General features: G+C 32.0%; 1 protein-coding gene across 1 annotated transcript; it reads right to left on the bottom strand.

The window, feature by feature from the left end:
- Positions 1-8: 8 nt before the first annotated feature.
- Positions 9-22003, bottom strand: LOC130662367 (DNA repair protein RAD50-like). Its single transcript, XM_057461215.1, has 33 exons — positions 21863-22003; positions 21440-21523; positions 20829-20930; positions 18824-18889; positions 18139-18180; positions 17986-18059; positions 17831-17890; positions 17554-17599; positions 16775-16843; positions 15645-15734; positions 15256-15316; positions 15090-15167; positions 14892-14968; positions 14704-14805; positions 14286-14355; positions 13914-14014; positions 13431-13535; positions 13049-13362; positions 12791-12973; positions 12061-12186; positions 10986-11130; positions 9590-9703; positions 9264-9356; positions 8365-8464; positions 7482-7693; positions 6535-6800; positions 4083-4474; positions 3297-3494; positions 3034-3116; positions 2806-2868; positions 859-992; positions 654-782; positions 9-360 (listed from the first exon to the last, which is right to left on the bottom strand). The coding sequence occupies exons 1-33, from the start codon at positions 21983-21985 to the stop codon at positions 315-317; spliced, it is 3948 nt and encodes a 1315-aa protein (XP_057317198.1). The 5' UTR covers positions 21986-22003; the 3' UTR covers positions 9-314.
- Positions 22004-23219: the final 1216 nt, after the last annotated feature.

The raw sequence follows: 23219 nt of genomic DNA on the forward strand, positions 1-23219 counted from the left end.
ACAAAAAGTAACCCTGAAGTAAGTTTTCTTTTTGGAATGTGAACAAGCCTTTAACGAGTAAGGCACTGAACAAATGGACTACAAGTATCGATAAAGAAATATATATCTCATTTGTATATACCCTATATGCACCTTCGAAATAAAATATCTAAGTTTTAAATCTCTAAATAACAAAACTAACAAAAACAAAAGAGTCCTTTCTTGAAACAAAAAAGTTTTGAATCGGCAAATGATGACGTCATTTTAGTTTAAGTCAAAAAATCGGGTTGATATAATTAGATATTCGGAACATCCTAGCACAAATCATGTTCTCACTATTCTTTATCAGCCATTCGCATTTTGTGAATTCTTGAATGTCCTCTACAAAAAATGAGGAAACTCATAATTAACCATACATTTTATCATCAGAAAAATCTGTTAAGAGACAAAATTGTTGTAAGAAAAGAAAAATTTAAGTCCCACAAAAATTTAGTTAGATTTTGTCTAAGGTGCACCTTATACTTATTTCTTAGGTAAAAGTAACAAAGCTCTTCTCTTCACCTGATTTTTAAACAGATTAAAAACACAACAACATTGGGTTTGTAAATTCTTTCAAATCACACTTGTTTTTCATAAATTAAAACTGTTCAAACGTTTGATTAAACATCACTCACTCTTCATCTTTGTACACACGCAAGTAATGTTCGACAAAATCCGATCTACCCAGGGCTTGCACAAACTCTTCATCATGGGTGATAATTAGTAATTGAAAATTCTTCTGTTGCATACGAACTTCTATAATACTATAGAAAACGAAAACATTTTTGAAGTCATCTTGAAGCAAAAAATACAGGAGAAACTAAGGAGAAAACAACATACTCTCGAAGTGAGCTTGCTAAACTCGTGATGTTCGCCTCATCTAAGTTCGTAGTAGGTTCGTCCAGCGCTAAGATCCCACAGTTGAGACAAAATGTTTCAGCAAGTGCCAAACGAATGATTATAGATGCTAGCACCTTAAATTATTGTAAATAATTCACACAAATGGTATCTATCACGACACAATAGCAAAGTTGTACATTAAATGCCAGGGATAGTTGTTATACGTACCAAATTAGCAACAAAACACAAAAACAAAAAGATTAGGAGCAACAATGCAAAACTGTGATTTGGTAGATAACATACGAATTTTTTGCAATCGGCCTACGGTTTTAAATTGAACAAGAAGCCATGGGGGCTCTAAGAATTTCCGCGCGCTACCAAAATATTTGATGAAAACCTGCTAATTCGTTGTGTTATTGTGCCAAACATTCGAAGGGGTTTGGTGCATGAACCTCTGAAGATAAAGCACACCAGTGACATTATATCTTACAACAAACGCAAACAAAACGAATCGTGTCATAATAAACTCACATTTTAAAAGAAATTGCTAACAAAAAATACAGCCTATCATTCATGGTTAAAAGTCTTGCGATTGAAACGTTTATGGTCTTAAACGGCATTAGTTGACAAAAAATCAAAATTTTGATGTGACCATCATTTTCAACATACTTTTTTATTAACTGTGTCAATTTTTGTCGAAAATAAAGCAGTTTTAATTTTTGGATAAATTTTGACCTGAAATGACATTTAGGTGACAAAAAATCAAACTTTTGTACCATCATCATTTTCAGCATACTTTATTTGTTAACTGTGCCAGATTTAGCCGAAAATGAAGTGGTTTTAATATTTGGACCAATTTTGGCCTAAAATGGCATTTAGGTGACAAAAATCAAAATTTTGATGTCACCATTATGTTCAGCATACTTTTTTTGTTAACTTTTCCAATTTTTGTTGAAAATGAAGTAGTTTTAATTTTTGGACCAATTTTGGCCTAAAATGACATTTAAGGTGGCAAAAAACAAAAATTTTGATGTCACCATCATGTTCACCATACTTTTTTTGTTAATTGTGCCAATTTTTGTCGAAAATAAAGCAGTTTTAATTTTTGGATAAATTTTGACCTGAAATGACATTTAGGTGACAAAAAATCAAACTTTTGTACCATCATCATTTTCAGCATACTTTATTTGTTAACTGTGCCAGATTTAGCCGAAAATGAAGTGGTTTTAATTTTTGGACCAATTTTGGCCTAAAATGGCATTTAGGTGACAAAAATCAAAATTTTGATGTCACCATTATGTTCAGCATACTTTTTTTGTTAACTTTGCCAATTTTTGTTGAAAATGAAGTAGTTTTAATTTTTGGACCAATTTTGGCCTAAAATGACATTTAGGTAACAAGAAATCAAAAATTTTGATGTCACCATCATGTTCAGCATACTTTATTTGTTTACTGTGCCAAATTTTGTTAAAAATAAAGTAGTTTTAATTTTTGGACCAATTTTGGCCTGAAATGACATTTAGGTAAGAAGAAATCAAAATTTTGATGTCACCATCATGTTCAGCATACTTTATTTGTTAACTGTTCCAAATTTTGTTAAAAATAAAGTAGTTCTAATTTTTGGACCAATTTTGGCCTAAAATGACATTTAGGTGGCAAAAATCAAAATTATTATGTCACCATTATGTTCAGCATACTTCTTTTGTTAACTGTGCCAAATTTTGTCGAAAAACAAATACTAATTTTGGCCTGAAACGTCATGTAGATGACTTTCCAGTACTTTGGGAGCTTGGGTACGAAGTTTACATCTGTGACGAACCAACGTGAAATCCCAGGGTCGATTTTTTCTCAAAAAATGCTCCGAAAGAAAAAAACGACGGTTTTAAAGAATTTCCTACGCCTTCGGGCGCGGAAATTCAACAATACATCAATATAATGCGGACTTACTTTCTGACCAGCACTACATCTACTTCTCATATCGAGACTTGTTCCAGATTTTATCATGCACACCTAAAAATTATGCCCAACCTTATTACGACTGACATAAAAGCACTGGCCAATTTTACTATGGTTGACATAAGAAGTGGTGAATGGTACTGTGATTTGCCGTAAAGCAATGGTCAATTTTACTATGATTTACATAAAAAGTGGTTAATGATACTGTGATTTGCTTACTCGATAATTGTATGATCTTCTTGCTTTCGAAGCTCCACTTCCATCATCATCACCCTCAGCTACGATCTCAATGTTGTCGATATCTACAGAAAAATACAGATGTTACTTATGTTGACACCATCTACAAAATACAGATGACGCTTATACCGACAAATTAGCAAGCGAGAAAATAAAAAATAACACTAAAAAAACGACAACAAAAAACAACAGAGAGAAACGGAATATCTAAACAAAAAGAAGAATATATGAAAGAAATTTCTTACCGTTTCCTCTGTACGTTTTTAACCAATATTCTCGAATAATTTTATTTATTTCTTCTAATTTTAAACCATGATATTTCATGATAGCTTTATCCAAAGCTTTATAATACTTATCTAAGTCTTGATTAGCCAGTTCTGTAGTTCGCATTTGAATCATCATATCGCAATGTTTTGTTTCAGCGTTCGAATATAAACTGCTATCTAAAAATATTAATTTTAGTCTGCTTCACAACTTGTTACAGTTGTACCAGTTATTGTGGAGGGAGAAACAAGTATAATAAATAACAAGTATAAGACCAGATTTTATCCTTAAATCGCGATTTTTATGAATTAGAAAAGGTCGTTTTCACTTGATTGCATTTTCAAAATGCTCACGAGTTTATTTGTAAACGCGTGTGTACTTTGAAGACACCTCTAATTTTGACACACTGTCGGACAGAACTTCGCCAGCCTTTTAATAATAGTTCTGAAATTTTGACAAAGTTTGTTTGTCGAAATTTCTCGCGAAAGACGATTTAGTTGCAATATTCCCACGGAGTAATGCAACTTAAATCAAAAAACATGTTACTGTCCAGGACTCTGTCCCCCTCCAACTCTGTGGCGTCACTTTATTGGTCATTTTAAAAGGTAAAATATCGAGAATCATGACATTAGCTACTGAACAATCTGATTTTGATTTTTACCCATAATCAACGTCACATTGGGGAAAGAATTTCACGAAAAGTCTGTACATCTATACCATGTTACATATGCATGATATTTTGTTAGTGAAAACAAAAAGCAACTTACTCAACTCTCTTTTACAACGTGATACTTCATCTTCAAATCCTTTTAACTGACCCTCCAGTGTCGCTTTATCTTTTCGGCCATCATTCAAAATACGTTGATATTTTGACTGTTCGTCCCTTACATTCTGGTAGTCACCATACTCACTTAACTGCTCTCTCAGTTTCTGAATGTTGTCATCAAGTTTTTGTATTTCTTTATTTGTTTTAATTAATTGGATATTATCATCAAGTTCCCTCTTTCTTAATTCCTGTTTGGCGAGTTCTTCTTGAATGGAGCATATCTCCTCCTTTTTTCTTTCCCATTCGCTTCTTTTTATTTTTAATCTCCGCTCAGTTGTTTGGATTTGCTCATTATTGTCATCCACCGCTGTGTCTTTTCCTGAGTCGATAAATCTAGACACAAGGATAATGAAAAAAAAAAAAAGGAAATCAGAAAAATTAAATCCTGTATATCGAAAAAAAATGAAAAAATTTCAAAAACGACCTAAATGGTAAAAGAGGGGAGTTGGAGAAATACATATGGACAAATATGTACAAAAATAAAATCAATGACAATTAAACAGTTGAACTAATACTTACCAATAATAGTCACAAAAAATATAGCTAAGTGAAAGTCATCAAAAATATAGCTAGGTGACAGTCTTTAAAAGTATAGCTAGGTGACAGTCTTCAAAAGTATAGCTAGGTGACAGTCTTCAAAAGTATAGCTAGGTGACAGTCTTCAAAAGTATAGCTAGGTGACAGTCTTTAAAAATATAGCTAGGTGACAGTCTTCAAAAGTATAGCTGGGTGACAGTCTTTAAAAGTATAGTCTGGTGACAGTCTTTAAAAGTATAGTCTGGTGACAGTCTTTAAAAGTATAGCTAGGTGACAGTCTTTAAAAGTATAGCTAGGTGACAGTCTTTAAAAGTATAGCTAGGTGACAGTCTTCAAAAGTATAGTCTGGTGACAGTCTTTAAAAGTATAGTCTGGTGACAGTCTTTAAAAGTATAGTCTGGTGACAGTCTTTAAAAGTATAGCTAGGTGACAGTCTTCAAAAGTATAGTCTGGTGACAGTCTTTAAAAGTATAGTCTGGTGACAGTCTTTAAAAATATAGCTAGGTGACAGTCTTTAAAAGTATAGCTAGGTGACAGTCTTCAAAAGTATAGTCTGGTGACAGTCTTTAAAAATATAGCTAGGTGACAGTCTTTAAAAATATAGCTAGGTGACAGTCTTCAAAAGTATAGCTAGGTGACAGTCTTTAAAAGTATAGCTAGGTGACAGTCTTCAAAAGTATAGTCTGGTGACAGTCTTTAAAAATATAGCTAGGTGACAGTCTTCAAAAGTATAGCTAGGTGACAGTCTTTAAAAGTATAGCTAGGTGACAGTCTTCAAAAGTATAGTCTGGTGACAGTCTTTAAAAGTATAGTCTGGTGACAGTCTTTAAAAATATAGCTAGGTGACAGTCTTCAAAAGTATAGCTAGGTGACAGTCTTTAAAAGTATAGCTAGGTGACAGTCTTCAAAAGTATAGTCTGGTGACAGTCTTTAAAAGTATAGTCTGGTGACAGTCTTTAAAAGTATAGTCTGGTGACAGTCTTTAAAAGTATAGCTAGGTGACAGTCTTTAAAAGTATAGTCTGGTGACAGTCTTTAAAAGTATAGTCTGGTGACAGTCATCAAAAATATAGCTAGGTGACAGTCTTTAAAAGTATAGTCTGGTGACAGTCTTTAAAAGTATAGCTAGGTGACAGTCATCAGAACTATAGCTAAGTGGCAGTCATTAAAACTATAGCTACAATCCCGGTCAAAAATAATGGCAGTAAACCCTTTTTTCATGTGTAGCAAGAGCTTGATAAGTACAAAGCCCCCTTTCCCCCAGTATCAATGTTCAAAAGTTGTGCTAACGCGTTTCCAAACATTGATATTGGGGGAGAGGTGGTAAGAAAGGATTATACTGCACTTTTTGTAGCTTACTGCCAATATATTTTGACCGGGATTGTAGGTGACAGTCATCAAAAGTATAGCTAGGTGACAGTCATCAGAACTATAGCTAAGTGGCAGTCATTAAAACTATAGCTAGGTGACAGTCATCAAAAGCTTAGCTAGGTGACAGTCATCAGAACTATAGCTAAGTGGCAGTCATTAAAACTATAGCTAGGTGACAGTCATCAAAAGCTTAGCTAGGTGACAGTCATCAGAACTATAGCTAAGTGGCAGTCATTAAAACTATAGCTAGGTGAAAGTCATAAAAAGTATAGCTAGGTGACAGTCATCAAAAGCTTAGCTAGGTGACAGTCATCAGAACTATAGCTGGGTGACAGTCATCAGAACTATAGCTGGGTGACAGTCTTCAAAAGTATAGTCTGGTGACAGTCATAAAAAGTATAGCTAGGTGACAGTCATAAAAAGTATAGCTAGGTGACAGTCATCAAAAGTATACCGAGCTGACAACAGATGATGCTACACACTTACCTATTGATTAGTTTAGTAAGCTCCAAAACTTTATTCCCATCGTTCCGAATTTTTTCCAACTTGTTTCTTGTCTCATTTTCATTTTTTTCTTTGTTTAAAATGACTTCATTTTTCTTTTCATGTTCTCTTTGAACGCTGTCTTTAAGAGGATGTATTTGACCAGCTGCTTCTTTTATTTCTCGTTCATACATTTGTATAGCAGATGATATTTCTGCTTTCTGAGTTTGTAGTTGAAGTCTTTGTTGAAGTTCTGACTGCAATCTAAGCTGTAACAAAAGCAGATATGTCTTATCACATGTTAGCGAGTTGTCGAAAACTTAATCAGGGTTGCCACTCTTTTTATAGAGAAAATTTGAGGAGATTTTCAAAAGAAAATATTAAATGGTAAATGGTAAATAATATAACCAGAAGCTCAAACATTAATAAAAAAGAAACAGAGTCGAAAAAGTTTCTTTTAAAAATTGATATTTTGACCTTACATTCCAAAGGCCGAACCGATATTTTTGAGAATATTAAATGATTGAAGGTAATGCTATGGGTGAAGAACAGATTATTGATGTACCCGTGTATTATTACTATGGATTTCAAAAATAAAAAGATGCGGCGGGTTGTAAAACTAAAATTGAGGAGATTTTAGGAAAATGTACTTAATAAATCTATTTTTGGCAATCCTCTGCTGGCAAAGTCTAAGCAACACATTTCGTTTCTTACCAGAACCTACCACTCCAACAAGTTCAAAAATGACTTATCAAACTCGCAATGGTGTGTCAATAATAGATGAGCATGTCGGATATGTTCATATTTACAAGGTTAGCAAGGTATCTAATGAAAAAAATTATCTAACGTGGCAATGCTATTATGAGCTTAGGGGAATGTAACCAGGTGACAATTTAAGTTCTTACGAAATCTTGTCATTATGTCGATGACAAGATGGCACAATGACTTACTTTCTGAGATGTCAATTCATTAACTTCTTTATCATGAAAAGATAGTTGCTTTTCATATCTCATTAGCTGATCTTTTTTATGTTCGATTTTTCGGCCCAAATTATCAACTTGACTTTGTTTTTCCTGCACTTCTTCACGTAGTGATTGCATTGTTTTACCGGGCGTAACACCAGATAATTTACTACTTTCGAGATTTAGCTGGCGGTCTAATTCTATAATAAAAACATTAACTGAAGTCGCTGGGTTTTATTAAAATTAGCTAGTTATTATACAACTGGGAACAGTAAATCGTCGCAAGAGCCGTATGGGACTTGAATAATCCAAAATCGAAATATTTAATATAATTTTTTTTAATGATGATTAATGAGACAGAAAAGCTTTTTGCACTGAAAAATTAAGTAAAAATTGCACTCGTTCCTCAGTAGAAAATAAAAGTATAGCATATATATCGCGTAGATTAGCCAATCAAACTGCAAGAAAAACTTTTACCATGTAATATAAATATGTGAAAGGGACCATAAAAAATTTAAAAATGTCCATTATTTTTTGCGGTACTGTGCTATAGTACCGCGAAAAATATTGGACACTACTTATTGGGAATTTAATTAGAAATTCCTTAGCTACCACCTATGCAAAAAACTTTATGGAGTAAAAGAAACAATGACGCACAGAAATTTAGAAAATAATGGCATCGCAAAAAAAAAAAACAAAAAAAAAACGAAGTTTCTAAAGTAGAAAAGGCATGAACATAAAAATTTGAAAAGCATAAAAAATGTATTTCAGCTGAAAATTTTCATGTACTGATGAAGGTGTAAACAACGAAGCTTCTGCGAAAGTACGCGCTTATTTTATAGGAATAGATTATATGTTTACAAACTTGCACCTTGTATTTCGAAAAGATAGTCATCCATTTTAGACACATCAGCCTCCATTGCTCGTGCATTTCTTTCCGAAGATTCAGCCAATGTTTTCGTTGACTCAACCTAAATAATGTAAGTGGAATTTGTCACTATAATCCACCCTCTATAAACGCCCCTGTAAAAACAATAAACTTTGTAATATATGCCTCTCTTTGACAGGGAAGTTTGTTGAAGCAGTAAGTGATTGCAGTCAATAACGTAAATAAGGCAAAATCAAGATTATAATAAGAGAAGTAAACATTAAAAGTGTTTATCTAGAACAAATGTGTTAGGTATTTAAGAGTTTACCGTGAACATCAGCCTTTTTTTAAAAATTATTTTGTTTTTTGACGATTTAATGGACATTTTTTAACGCATCTTTAACTTTAATATGTTGAAAACCATTGTTTTGCTTGTTTCTGACTCAAGCTTACCAATATTGTTACTATTTTCTGATATTTTATATACATGGTTGCGGAATACATCAGCGCACAAAATTTAAGATTTTAGAATTTGGCAAAACTGGAAATTTAAATAAGCGAAAATCAGCTAACTTTAGTTTTCCCAGACATCTCACGTAGGAACTCTGCAGATCAGAACTGTCGCAAACAAGGTTAACAAGCAAGATATGAGCAAAGCAATATCACTGATAATGGTTTCTCACTAGCACACGATATACGAAAGCATGCAAATAAAAATAAAAGACGATGTAAACAAACAAATAAACAAAAAATGTCATGGCTTGTCATTGAAACACGATACATGAAAGCATACAAATAAAAAAAGAGACAGTGCTATAATCATACAAGGATAAAACAAAGCAATGGCATGGTTACGCATTAGATCAGTATAGAGCAAAGCGTACAAACGCAAAAAAACTTACCTCCTTCAGATCATGTCTCTCGCTTTCAATTTCTTTTGTTAACTCACAAACTCTTTCTTTAAGAAGAGGAATCTCATTCAAAAGCGTGTCAACCTAAAATTTATTACACAACAATTCTGTCAACAAAATTTTACTGTTTCGATTCAAAAGCTTAACTTTATTCTCAGACAGGAACGGAAAATTTCAAAACAAATAATATTTAACAGAATAATATATCTTTGTCAAAACCGCAGGAAATTCATTTTGTGTTTTTGTTTTGTTCCGGTATAGTTTAAAAAGATTTATTATTAAAATAATGGAGAAAAAGGCAAATGCCAAAAACTTACAACAGATTTCACAGGAGCTAAGTTCATTAATTTTGAATTTAATTTTTTCTCTTCATCCAACGCCATCCGATTTTCATCTCTTTTCTCGGGAACATTATTCAATTTGTTGCTTAACTAAAAAAGAACAGGAATGTAGCTGCAAGAAATTAAACACCATCTACAAGTTTTTTTCGAAGGCAGCTCTTGGTTTGATGATTTTTGCAAGAAAAGTGTTTGCTTTAGTATAACATTAACACATTTATTCCCATTGTTTATATGTTTCAAATTGTCCTTTTGCGAACCACTGTTTGTTAAAGGAGAGGCGAGCTGCGCTGCGGCACGGTTGCTAAATAAAAGTTCATGATAAGTGTTGATTTTAAAGACCAGACTGCTCCATAAAAAAGTCCCACTATAAATCAAATTTGTTTACGTCTTTGTGAGTGCTGAGTGCTGGATTATTTATAATTTAGTATTACTACACATTTGCCAAACGGGTGGCTAAATTAAAAAACACTGGGGTATATTTCTTTTTATTGAGATGGTCACGGGTCAATGTACACAAAGTAATTAGAATAATTTAAGATTAAAGTAGCAAAAATGTTTAACAAGTGAAGAACATTAAAAAAATGCGAGTAGAGATAAAGAAATTAAAGATTTAAGGAATAAAGATGAAGCCGCCATATTCGTTCTATTTGTTATTGAATGTTTCCGGTCCGTATATTTATTCAAATTTGACACCATCTCATCGTAACAAACTTTATCGTTCGAAGTGGTTAATATGGTGTAGTAAGGAATTTAAACATGAAAAAAATATTGTTTGGTCATGACATATATTTCTTGAGTTCAAAGAAGTTTAAAGGAAGGTTATGAAATGCTGTTACTACTATTGTACGTAAAATATTCTCAGTTATCCCAAGTCAAAAATCTTATTTTTGTGACTTACTGGTAAGTACATCCAAAACCTACTTATTTTCACCCAATACAGCCATGAAAATTCTGTAAAAACGTCGCCGGGAAGATATATGGATACTTGTTGTAAAATATAGTAATTTATTTGTTATCATAGTAGCTATCTTAGTAGATTTTAGGATCTAGAAATCAATAAATATTTTTCTTTCGCTTAAAATTTATTTTCTGGCTGCCACAAAATAATTTTTTGTTCGCCCCTCCTTTAAAGTAACATCTTTTAATTTTAGTTTGATTCGCAAAAATAAACTTCTTAGGAAAAACACAAATTTAATGTTAGGGCATATTTTCTGCTTTATATATAAAGAAAGAAGTCCTATAGAAAGAACTGATAAACTTATGTGTATTATTCACAAACGCAACATACGAAGCAAACTCCATAACCACAACGCTACGCACCACTTTTTAAATAACTGGTGCAACTACAGTTGCTACCAATTTAATGGCCTACCTCTTCGACAAGTTCTCGAACATTTTTTTGCGATACAAACTTCCTATGACATAGTGGACATCCCTTGTCTTTAACGTCATCATTCTGAAGCTGTTGTATGTATTTCTGATAAATTCTTTCAAATGCACCAATTTCAACAAGAGCACTAAATCAACCGATTTTAAAGTGAAAACACTAATCTAACCCAATAGAAGACGTAATTATTTTTTCTAAATGCTGTAGAAAGCATACTGCCATTTTTGGCACGAAATTTCAAAGTAAACAGTAAAATGAGATGTTTAGTCAGTTTTAATAAAAGTTGAAGGACAAGTATATGTTGCACAAATGTTATATGGAAGTTTTAACTAACAACTTAAATAACGAAGACTATAGCAACACATGCAGGTCTCCCACAGCCAACTGGCTAAAATAAAATGGCGAAATGATTGAAATGGTATTGACGAGTTCAAAAAGCGTTTTTGAGGTCGATTAATTGTAATAACCTATAACCTACACAAATTATTAAAGCAGTCATCCTTTTATTTTTATATACTGAATCAATTGAACTGGAGTGCCAGGATTATCTTATATTCAATTAACCGATCGATTTGGTCCAATTATGTTTGCAACTAAAATGTTTTGATGAAGATTGGGTCAGTTGATATCTGGCTCATTTAAACAATCATCATTATTTTACTTAAATCTGACACAATGGTGCAACATCAATCAAAAAACCTGTCCACACCGTCCCCCACCCCCCTCCCAAAAAAAAAAAATTCAATGTCAGTAACTTTAAAAATTTCAATATTTTAATTTGCCTGTACTCTCACAGTCCAACGATAAGGTAAAATAGAGAACCTTTGGAAATCAACAATAAATAAACGTTTTGACTAGCAACAAGAAGCGAGAAAGGTATATAACTAAACTAGTTGCAGGGATATGATTATGAACACATGGACAAAGTCAACTTATCAGATGAATGACAGTGTAAATTGTGACATAACTAGAACTTTAACGCCCGATAAATATTCTCATGTATTTAGTTGATTGGTATATCTACGTTTCAAAAATAAATAAATAAATAAAAATCTCTCACTTGCTATATTTCTCTACCCTTTTTTGAACCAATTCTCGAAATTCATTGTAATCATTCTCAGCACACGTTTGGTCAATTTTCAATTTTGATTTTGACATTTCTTGTTCTTTCTTTCTGATTTCTTCTCTACAAATAAGAATAAGAAGAAAAAAACATGACATAAATTTTGCAATCCAAATCAAGCGACATCACTATACTGCATTTTCAGGTCAAATTCATTTTAATTGGTCCGTAAAAAATATCATTACATTGGCAATATGACCGTATATTAAATAAAAAATTAATGTCACGTTGTCTAACTATTAAATAGGGGACTATTTGTATAAAAACAAATATAGCTACTCTGAAAACAGCAAAAAATTGGAAAGTGACAAAGAAACTGTTAAACACATGAAATTTAGAAAAGAAACTTATATTCGCTTTTTCTGCGAGTATTTATCACTAGTATTTCCATTGCATTTTCACTATGATAGCTCAGTTTTTGTTTCACAAGGCCGCTACTTGTACGGAGTTTTCGTAAATGATTTTTCTTTCTGTCACAAAGATTTGGGTGCCTATTAGAAATTTGACTGAAATTTCTAATTAAATTTAGCATTATTAAGGTAAGATCAAAAAAGTAGAGTACTTTTGCTGCTTAACATAAAAATAAATAAATAAATAAATAAATATCAAATAACAAAAATCAGAGTTGTATAAGTGACAACTACAACGTTCAGTAAAAGAGACGTACTGTAGCATCTTCTTCTTGGTATCTTTTCCAGTGATCGATTGATTAATCTTGTCGCACCGCTGTGATGCTTGCCTAAACTCAGACTGTTTTGACCGCGCAAATTCTTTCAACTTTTGTTTTAATTCTGATGTAGGTGGGCGAGACACAAATATTGTCTCTAGAGCCTCATCGTGTTTTCGCAATCTAGAACAAGTGATAGAACTCTGGTCAAGTTGAAAAATATACAGGAAAACAAATAACTTATAATTTCATACTTACATTCCTTGTATTGTATCTTCTTTGTCTGCTTTGTTACTGTTAAGCATGTCTACTTTGGTTTGTGCTTCAGATTGCTGGATCATCATGTCTTCTTCTTCACGCAACTGATTCAAAATGGCGTCTTCCTTCTTTTTGCTGCTCATTAAATCATTGATTTCGTCTTTAACTTGCGAGGAATTAAATTCATTTTTAAAGTCTTCCAACTTTGCTTTTACCTTCTGGAGCATCTGTTCAATATTTTGCAATCTATTTTCAGATGTAGCCAGTGAGTTGAGCGAGTTATTTATATTGGACAGTTTTGTTGTGTTTGATTCCTACAATATGAATGTTTTTGAATTAAAAAAGAACCAATATTTAAATACCGAAACCATATCAAACTTACAATTAATTTCTGTTTCTGTTCAATTATCCCTTCGTGTCTATGCAGCGATTTTTCCAGTTGTCTGATTTTCGTTTCAACTTCGTTTAATTCATTCTTAAACAGTTCCTGAGTTGACAGAAGAATGACTTTAGGTAAATTTAAAACAAACTAAAACCCTGGTGCAAACCACAGTACTGGTTGGCTGCTACTAAAAGTAATTGCGAATGCTAATTGTATAATTTATTAGGGAGTTAGGATCACAGGTTATTCAAAATCTTAAAATGGTCCAATTTTTGCTTTTTCTTTTTTTCAGGTTAATGCTGAGTACCTAGTCTACGCATCTGCAAAATTAGCATATTTGCAGACTATTGCAGAGTAATGACCAGTTGATGCTTCTTGCCAACATTGAAAAGGCCCAAATTTTTACCTCTGTCTCAGCAATTTTGTTTAAAATTATAGGTATCTGGAATGTGTTTGATGTTGTAAAGAATTAATTACACTTACTCGATTTTCTTTTCCTTCATTCACAGTAACACCATGAATTTCTTTCATTTTTTTTAGAAACCTGTCAGCTTCTTCTACTGAGTATTGACCACTTCCAAATCCTGTAACATTTGAAACAATGGAGTAATTAATGCAATATTTCATATGATGGGATTATGGTAATATTTCACCAAACGGTATTGCTTACACAAATTTATCTTTTCCAAAAAGTACCACCATTAACCAAAAAAATATAATAATAATCATAAAAACTACAGCAAATTATATTTACAACCAAAGAAATAATCCCTGAGTATTCTACGTTTTACATAGGCTGTCTAAGCAGTGCTACTAAAACGAAAGATGTTGTGGAGACCTTTGAATGATTAATACCTTGCATGTCATATTCACTTGAAAATTCTTGAATGTGTTTATCCCTATTTTTGACATGCTTTTGTTGAGTCTAAAAAGATGTGCAGTGCAAATTTATAATCAACGAGTCTTAGCTGATTCTGGAGTCTAAAAAGATGTGCTGTGCAAATTTATAATCAATGTTTCTTGACTGATTGTTGAGTCTAAAAGATGTGCACTACAGATTTATAATCAATGTTTCTTAGCTGATTCTTGAGTGTAAAAAGGTGTGCAAGGCAAAATTATAATCAATATCTCTTAGCTAATGGCAACTAGTGTGGCACTTTTTTTTTTAATATGGCGCAATATTGTTCATGAAGAATATACACGTTCGGGGGAGACTTAGTATGGTCTCTAAATTTTACAAAAGATCAAGTATATACTGAAGAAGAAAACTTACTTCTGCTTCTTGTTGAAGTTTACCACGTTCTTCTACTAAGGTCGATCTAGTTTTAGTCAGCATATCAAGTTCAGTTGCAAGACGCTTGGACGCATTCTCCAACTAAGAGGTATAAAATATAAGTTTATCTAAGCAAGACAATAGGGCAAGATCATAATAGGATCAACAGATAAACTAAGTTTACTAACATTTTTTAATTCTATTTCTCTTTCTTCAAACTCACTTCCATGTTTTGAAGCAACTTCTTTCAATTCTTCATAACTTCCTAAAGACAAATTAAGAGAAACAATCCCTTTAATCACCATCATCGCTGCTGTATGAATATTCTCAACGTCAAATACACTTAAAAACACAGTAGTGTATGATATTAAGGAAAAACATTTTACCTTCAAACTTATTGACAATTTTTCTATCCAATTCTGTAACATTCTTAGACAACTGATCCTTTGTTGACTGATTAGTTCCTAGAGATAATTGCAAGACAAACACTTGTATTGTCGTTCTCCATTACATTAGCAAGATATTGTTACAGAAGAAATAATAAAAGCTTACCAATTTTCATCTCAATATCAACTATATCTTCTGAAATGGAGTACAGTTCTGAGAGTTTTTTCTGGAACAAAAACAAAACCACGATAAATCAGAGAAATGTTCTTTTTTGCATACTAAGTTTACAAATTGTAGTATTCATATAATTAAAAACAATACTTATCGAATAATATAGATATTATTATGTCATGAACAAGCCAGTTTATTCTAGGCTACGTTTCGACAGCTACGGCTGTCATGGAACAGCAAATAATTGTAATCATCTTTGGCTATTTATTAGTTGAGGAGATAATTAGAGGATCGAAATCAACCAATCAGATTACAGCAATAGAATTAATTAACTATTTTACTACTCAATATAATTAATACTTTAATACTTTTTAAATACTCACTTCGTAAGGTTGCAAAGACTTAGTAATTTTCTCGATCTTCTCTTTTGATGCCACAACTTGTGCTTCTGCTTTTCCTAACTCTCGTGTTATCTATTAATAAAAAGTAACGCCACTACAAAGATATTCACATTTCTTCACTGACTTGTAATAAAGCAGTAACATAGAAAGTGACAAGCTCCCAGAGTAACCGGAAGTTTTCCCACAAATTTGCCTTTTTCTGACCAACTAAACAAATGAGTTAGCTAATAACTAAAAAAGATCTTCCTGGTAAATTGTAATAAATTTACAGGATTTAACGATATTACGTTTACCACTGTATTTCTTTAAGTCCGTACAAATAGATTACTAAAAACTTTATAAGTTGTACTGCGTTTTATAAAGGATTATGAAGCAATTTTCTTCCAAAACACTTCCTAATACAGGATCCCAATAACGTGATTAAAAGTGAAAACTTAAACAGAATAAGGTTATGAATTCAATTTAAGGGTAAAAAGGAGAAATTCGTCGTCCGTCATTAATAAATCATGGCTGATACAGTTAAGAAGTTCAAAAAAGTCTAAAAAGATCTAAGAACACAGGTTAAAACTTAGAAGTGGCAATATTGCATTTTCTCTTATGGTGGTACTTTTGCTTTAGCCATGTAATCATATCAGTAGCTAACTATAACATATGTAGACAACAAAAGACATCATTAAACTGTGTCACCTAGACCTTAATAGAAACTAAAAGGAAAAAAAAATATTAGCTAGATAGTAGCAAGATTCTTGTAACTTTATTAGTATGGGCCAAGTCCATAAATTTAATAAACTTTTTTAGCATTTATCTGTAGCTCAAAGCATTTAAAAATGCCTAAATATGTAAATAAATATTTTGCAAAAAAGAAGTAAAAAGCAAAACTTTTATCGACCTTGTGTTTCGAATAAAGCGTTTAAATCAAAATTTAACTGCAGGATATTTATCTTGCCACACCATAAAAATATCTCACGCTTCAACTATGCTGGCGGCAAAAACGATTAAGTTTTTTGTTTGAGTAGTTGCATTATTTGCATGATTTGATATACTTACCTACAAGTTACAACAAAAAAGATTTCATCATTAAATTCTAGCTATTTGAAAAAAATTATAGTAACCTCTTTCGCTTTTTCTTTGTTCTGCGTCAAGTATCCAAGTTCTGTATGATAGCCCTTTACATCTTGACTCTACAGATTAAAAGAAATGATGGGAGCATATGTACGAAATATAAATAACTAAATCTCTAAATATTCTTTTCTTAAGCAAAGTGGTAATGACTTGTTGGCTGTGGTTTCATAGACTCTACAGATACAGGAAGAGCTGATGGAAGCATGCACGAAAATAGTTGGCATTCAAAATTGCCTTCTGCAAGAAACTTATTTTTTAGTAATGATGAATGTAACATCTTGCTTTTTGCTTTGGTTTATCTTTAGCTTAAATTTAAGACCCAAAAGATTTTATGTGTTTTAAAAATGAAAATAGACAGTAAGCTTTCCTATTGTACATTTAAGTGTGTTTTGCGTTAATTATCTCGTCTCTCATCATATTCTTTGCAGATAACTTGATACTAGATCACACTCCAAATGGTTTTCTTCTTAAACTAAGTTGGTTGATATGTTTCTCTCTTTTTTTCTTGACTTGCAAAAGCGCCAATGCCATGAAAGTGTTGAAAATGTCTTCACATTATTCTAATAATTTGTCTAATTTTCACAATTTAAAAACGTGCGAAAGTTCGTAAAGGTGCCTTTATTTACACCAGGTTTAAATACGCTTTATGCTGGAAACTTCAAAGTTATTTAAAACACACCGAAACAACTTTTAAAATTACATTTAAACCTTAATTAAATATAATTTCTTAGCATATCTAAACATTTGTAAGATGTAACGTTAACCTTACCTGCTTTTTTCTCAAATTGCGTACACTTTCCAAAGCTTTAATGTATCTAAAAAAGATTTATGCGTCAAAAACTTTTTTCAAATTATGTTTGTACCACAGTTTAAACATCGCATTTTTTTTAGGTTACAAACAACAACAGTAACGGATTGATATTAAAAAAATCGTTGGTATTTTATTTTGAAAATTTCACCATTTCCGAAATTAATGCAAGATATAAATTTATAAAATACCAGCAATATCTGAGCATTAACGAGCATACAATTATAATTTGTCCTACCTTGTAGCTGCAAATATCGCATCAAATTTTTGTTTTAATATCTTTCCTTCGCTAAGTGGCCTAAAGAACACATGTGTATGCAATTAACCTCATTACAAATCGGATTGATAAGTGATAGCAATTTAAAATTTATTCTTAAAAAGTCAGAAGATTACCAATTCGCCTCTTCTTGATGACAAAATATCACATTTTCAAGAACAGCTTTAGACACACCCAATCTTGATATCATCTGAAATAATAACACTTTCTTTAGGTTGCGGTAGAATACTTTTAATTTTATATTCCAACGACATAAAATGAGACATTACCTCTTTTGTGAAGTCTGTACAGCGACTGCTAATACTTTTTGGCTAAAATTAAATCCAATAAAAGCCTAAAGAACTATTTATCATGACTAAGGCTGCTACGCCTGTAAGGTTCATTTTAACATAAGACAAGAGTGACTAAATACCTTTCATCGCACTTTAGTTTAATTTTAAGTCATTAAGAATAACAGAAAATGATGGTTTAGTGATTTTTTAAAATTCCTAACATTAAAAAGGTACAAAATAAAGCCACAAGTCTTATTTTTTACTGGTTGTTAGAAAAGACAGTCAAATAAATTGTAAAAATAAGGCTAAAACAATTAGGAGGTCGTATTCATCCACAACGAGGGCTTTAGTATAAAGCCCTAATTGGTAAATTTAGAATGTTATATTGTTTAGAACTAAGTTCTAACGAAGGGAAAGATAAAAAGGTTCAAATCAACTTTGATGTTTTTATGCTGGTGTCAACATTTTTGTCATTGGGGAGATAGTCATGAATACTGATAATTTAGAAATCAGGGTCACACCTAACGATTTAGAAACAATTTGTGAAATATAGCTTGGCGCAGTTGTTTTTAACAACGACGGTTTCCTAAGGGTTGATTACAAGAAGCCAGCAAATCTAGTTAAGTCAGCTGACCCACTTTACCGAGATCAGTTTAAATAAAAATAATCTACTTGCAAATACCTCTCCTCCATCAGCAGGTCGCTTCAAGATAACACCATCCAGTGACTTGGTCTCTATTTTTTTATGCTAATTAAAAATAAAGAAATGAAATAGTGTAACATTAAAAAAAAAGACGTGAAAAAGAGTGATAACAATAATAAGAAAATAATTTACAAAGAGGTGGCAAGCCACTGCAATGGTGAACTCAACCTGTTAGGTCTTTGGAAATAAGCTAGAGGTTGTACTCCTCTACAGAAAATGCCTCTAAAAGCACAATTCTCCCTTTTTCAAGGAATTAATTAAAAAATATATAAAAAAAATAAAAAGGACACAACACATTTGAAAAGATGAACAGAACTTTAACCAAGGGCAGGTAGGTTTCGACCCATATTTCTGAACCTAAGTACCCTGGATGTCTAGCTGGGTCACCTCGAAGAGGTCCGCGGACGGTCATCAGCAGAAACTAGACATCCCTATCTTCCTAAAGTAAACTTTGACCACTTTCTGTTTAACTGTGCTATTCTTTGTTTTTAACTCAGGTAATAAGTGGAGTCGTCACTCTCCAAAGACAAGACAATAATAACCGATTACGCCGGGCTGTACCGCAAAATATCGCCCGAGGTCTAAGTGACGACCTAGCTTGCGAGGTCGGTGCAATGACTAAGGACGATATTTTCGGTACAGCACGGGGTAATCGGTTATTATTGTATTTGTTAACCGTCTAAGTTAGAATAAAATAGAAAATAAGAATTTTAGTTTAGTGTTCTCATGATAATATAATTCACTAGCTATTTAGAATTCGAAAGTCCCTATAGAATAAAACTTTGTAAACAAAACATTACGATGTTCGACAGGTACAGAATAATGTGTAAAGTTGAATGCGCAGCTAAAATATAGTTACAACGAATATTGAAGTAATTTTTTAACTAGCTAGCGAGGCAAGAAGAGCATGGGCTTCAACGAGTTTTATATTGACTCGGTAACCACAAACGAACCTGAAAATGACAGGAGATGTATTTTTTATGATTCCGTCGCCCTGTATTTAGTATTTTTGATAAAACTGGATATCAGATCATCGTTTTTTTATGGACAATGTAGCTAGTTAACTATCCATGTTGAAGAAGCATTTAGACGAAATGTTACGGAATCTGGTTATTTTAACTGTTAAACTTGACATTGTTTTGTTCTATCCTATGAAAATGTATCGTTTTTGTATCATTTATCGTTTTTATCGATAAATGTATTGTAGGAGTTAGATATATAATCACTTCCAATGCTTCTTAAATATTTTTTTTCGTGCTTGTTTACATTATAAGCTACCATTTTTCTTGACGACGGGCAATACCGCAAAATATCGGCCCGTCGTCAAGAGCGCTAAGCCAATCAGAATGCCTAACAACCCGTATTGCCCGCTTGAAAAATCCAGACGGTTAACAAACAATACATTAAGTAAACGGTCACACTCTGGATTTCTGATTCAAACTAAATGTTTAGTACAATACAGCAAAAACATTTAAGGTAGCTAAAAAATTTAAAAAACAAAATTCCAGGACTTTCCAGGACTCTTTTAGACAAATTAACTAAAAATTTCAGATCAAGTTTGCAATTTTTAAGAAAAGTGTTCAAAAAAAAAATGATACAAAGAAGTTGCATTAACAGTTTCGGGTTGTGATAATATATATCATGGTTTAAAAATGAACGGTTTCTATGTAAACGATCATAAGCCAGTACTTAAAACAATCATGTTTAATCACTAGAGTTAGCGTTCAACAAGAGAAGGAACAAAGTATTAACGGAGACTTTTTAAAGGTCGTTCTTTTCAAAACTATTATTAAAAAGGTCTGTTCTTCCAAGATTATGTAAAATTGCGAGGCGCTAGATACCCTGCTTAAAGTCACTCAAAACATATTGCAATCTCTTTAAAAACATTGTCTCAGACTTTTAAGTAGCCACATTACATTAGAGTAAAGTTTATGTAATTTTCATCCACTGTATTTCCTTTAGATTGGGAAGAATAAATTAATACCTTTTGTGTAGATATCATGCTTCTTTGACCAACAATACTGTTTCCGGTGATATCAGTAAATTGAAGTTTTACTTGACCCTTTACTTCTTTTTCACCAGCAAGCTGCAGAAATGTAAAACTCTCTTTTTATAAAGAAATTGGAAAGGATACTAGTTTCAAACGTTTTTATATTCTACTGCAATTTTATTGAGTTTCCAAACTTATTTAAGTTTGGTAAAAAAAATTAGGCACAGTTGTCTAATTAGGTATGTGAATTTTTGAATAAACTCTGTGTCAATTAAACATTACAATTTCTTTTTAATGTTAATTAAAATATTTTGTTTAGGAAATTGAAAAATATGCTTTGGTCTTGTACAAAAATGCTATTCTATATATTGAACAAATTCATAGATATTATTCTTTGAAATTTAGCAAAATCAGTACGCTGCAAAATAAGTTGAAAATTTGTGAATAACATACTAAAGAGAGATACTGTAGGACTGTTAAAAATACAGCTTGGTTCAATGCCTAAGGACGATTCAAAATATATTAGTTAGTGGGTAAAATGGTTAAAATTAAAACAATCAGGTGTGAATCGCCAAAGTACTGTATTAATTTATGGTGATACCTACCTTAGGATCATGAATAAAAGCTTGACCTTTGCATCCAGGTGGTAGATTTCCAGTAATTACGTAACTTAAACTTTCAATAACACTCTACAAAAATAAATTGTCACACAATTTTGTTTTAATGAATAGAAATTTTAGCCTGATCCAATGTGAATTTTATTTATCATGGTAAAAGGGAGAAAGGACTATGAGCAAAAAAAACACAACTACACCAACAGAGTATTATGGACAATACAAAATCTTTTTACAAGCATTAGTAGTACTTCATGTTAAAATACATGCTACATGATAGCAGTAAATTACCTTACCTCCCATTTCACAAAGAAATGACATATTGTTCATCTAGTGACACTATGCCATTGTGTCTATCTAGTTGCTACAGTGAATATTAACACAATTCAGAAAAACTAGTAAAACATAACTTACCGTTTTACCCGTACCGTTAGGTCCAACTATTATGGTTAGTGGAGTTTGGAATTCAATCACACTTCCCAACTCTGGTGGATAACTCCTAATACCCATGATCTTCATCTTATGTATCATCGCCATTTTTTTTTGTTTTTTTTAACTATAGAAAAGTATTTTATAAAAATACACCTAGTCTTTTTGTTTCAATGGGAAAAATATGGCTGTCTTCCAGCAGAAAAAGATAAAGATTTTCTAAACACGCAGCCTATTTATGCATACACCACAAACAATCCTACACAGTCAACTTTATATATAACAAAAACAAAAGAGAATAACCATATTTCACTTACTTTTCCTTAAGAGGACATTTATTTTTGAAGTTTTCAGTGATTCCAACTTTAGAATAGGTATTTGAAATACAACTATTAGAGTATGCTAGTTATTAACAAAGGGGAAAATCTATGTTTGCGTGTCTTACTCTTTACATAAGTAAGCAGCAGCAATCTAGTTTTGACTGGCTTCTGTAAACATCCTGTTTTGAAATAAATTTAATCAAACTTGACAGAACATAAGTATCTTAAGGTAGTGAATGAAAAAGCACAAGTTGCTACTGGTTACCTTGAATTATTCTATTAAATATAAATTTTAAGTTACAAATCTGCAACGAAACCAACTGTATTTATCTGAAATAGCGATTTTTTCAAGAAAGATTAAATTTACCTTATGAATCCCGCAAATAAAATGCTATCCAATATTATTTCTAATTATAACAAGTTCTCTTTAATTAGAAGCATCTTTGCGACTATCAGGAGTGCCAATTCAGATAAAAAAGAAAATATCTTATAAAAACAATTAAAACTATAAATAAAAATAATACCTACAAAGTTTAATTATAAATCTAAAAATATTAAGCCCAATTCACATTGTGAACCTTTTGTTGTCAACACTTACAAGTAAATCCATGTACATTCATTTTCTTTCTTATGTAAAGGTCTTATATGTGACATTGCTAATGAAAATTTTCTTACGGCCTTATAAACGTGTTGCAAGCTCTTTCAACAGCAAGTTTTGTTCATAAGACTTTATTGTAAGAAGTTATAATTAGGGAGAAGAAAAGACATCGAATTCTGGTTACATAACATTCGATTTAGTTCATTTGTTTGAATTTTTCAAAACAAGATAGTAAACATGGCGCCTTTCAAGGATGAGACGTTAGCAGTAGTCAGAAATTATAAAGAACTTTATGATAAAAACATATCCTGAATTTTACAAGCGAGACAAAAGGAGAAACGCATGAAAAGCTGTCGCTGAGGCATTACGAGCTGATAGTAACATTTTTAAAACTTGCTTCTGTTTTGATGACGCCTTCTTCTTC

This window comes from Hydractinia symbiolongicarpus, chromosome 10, assembly GCF_029227915.1.
Source record: "Hydractinia symbiolongicarpus strain clone_291-10 chromosome 10, HSymV2.1, whole genome shotgun sequence".
In the NCBI taxonomy this organism is placed as follows: Eukaryota; Metazoa; Cnidaria; class Hydrozoa; order Anthoathecata; family Hydractiniidae; genus Hydractinia; species Hydractinia symbiolongicarpus.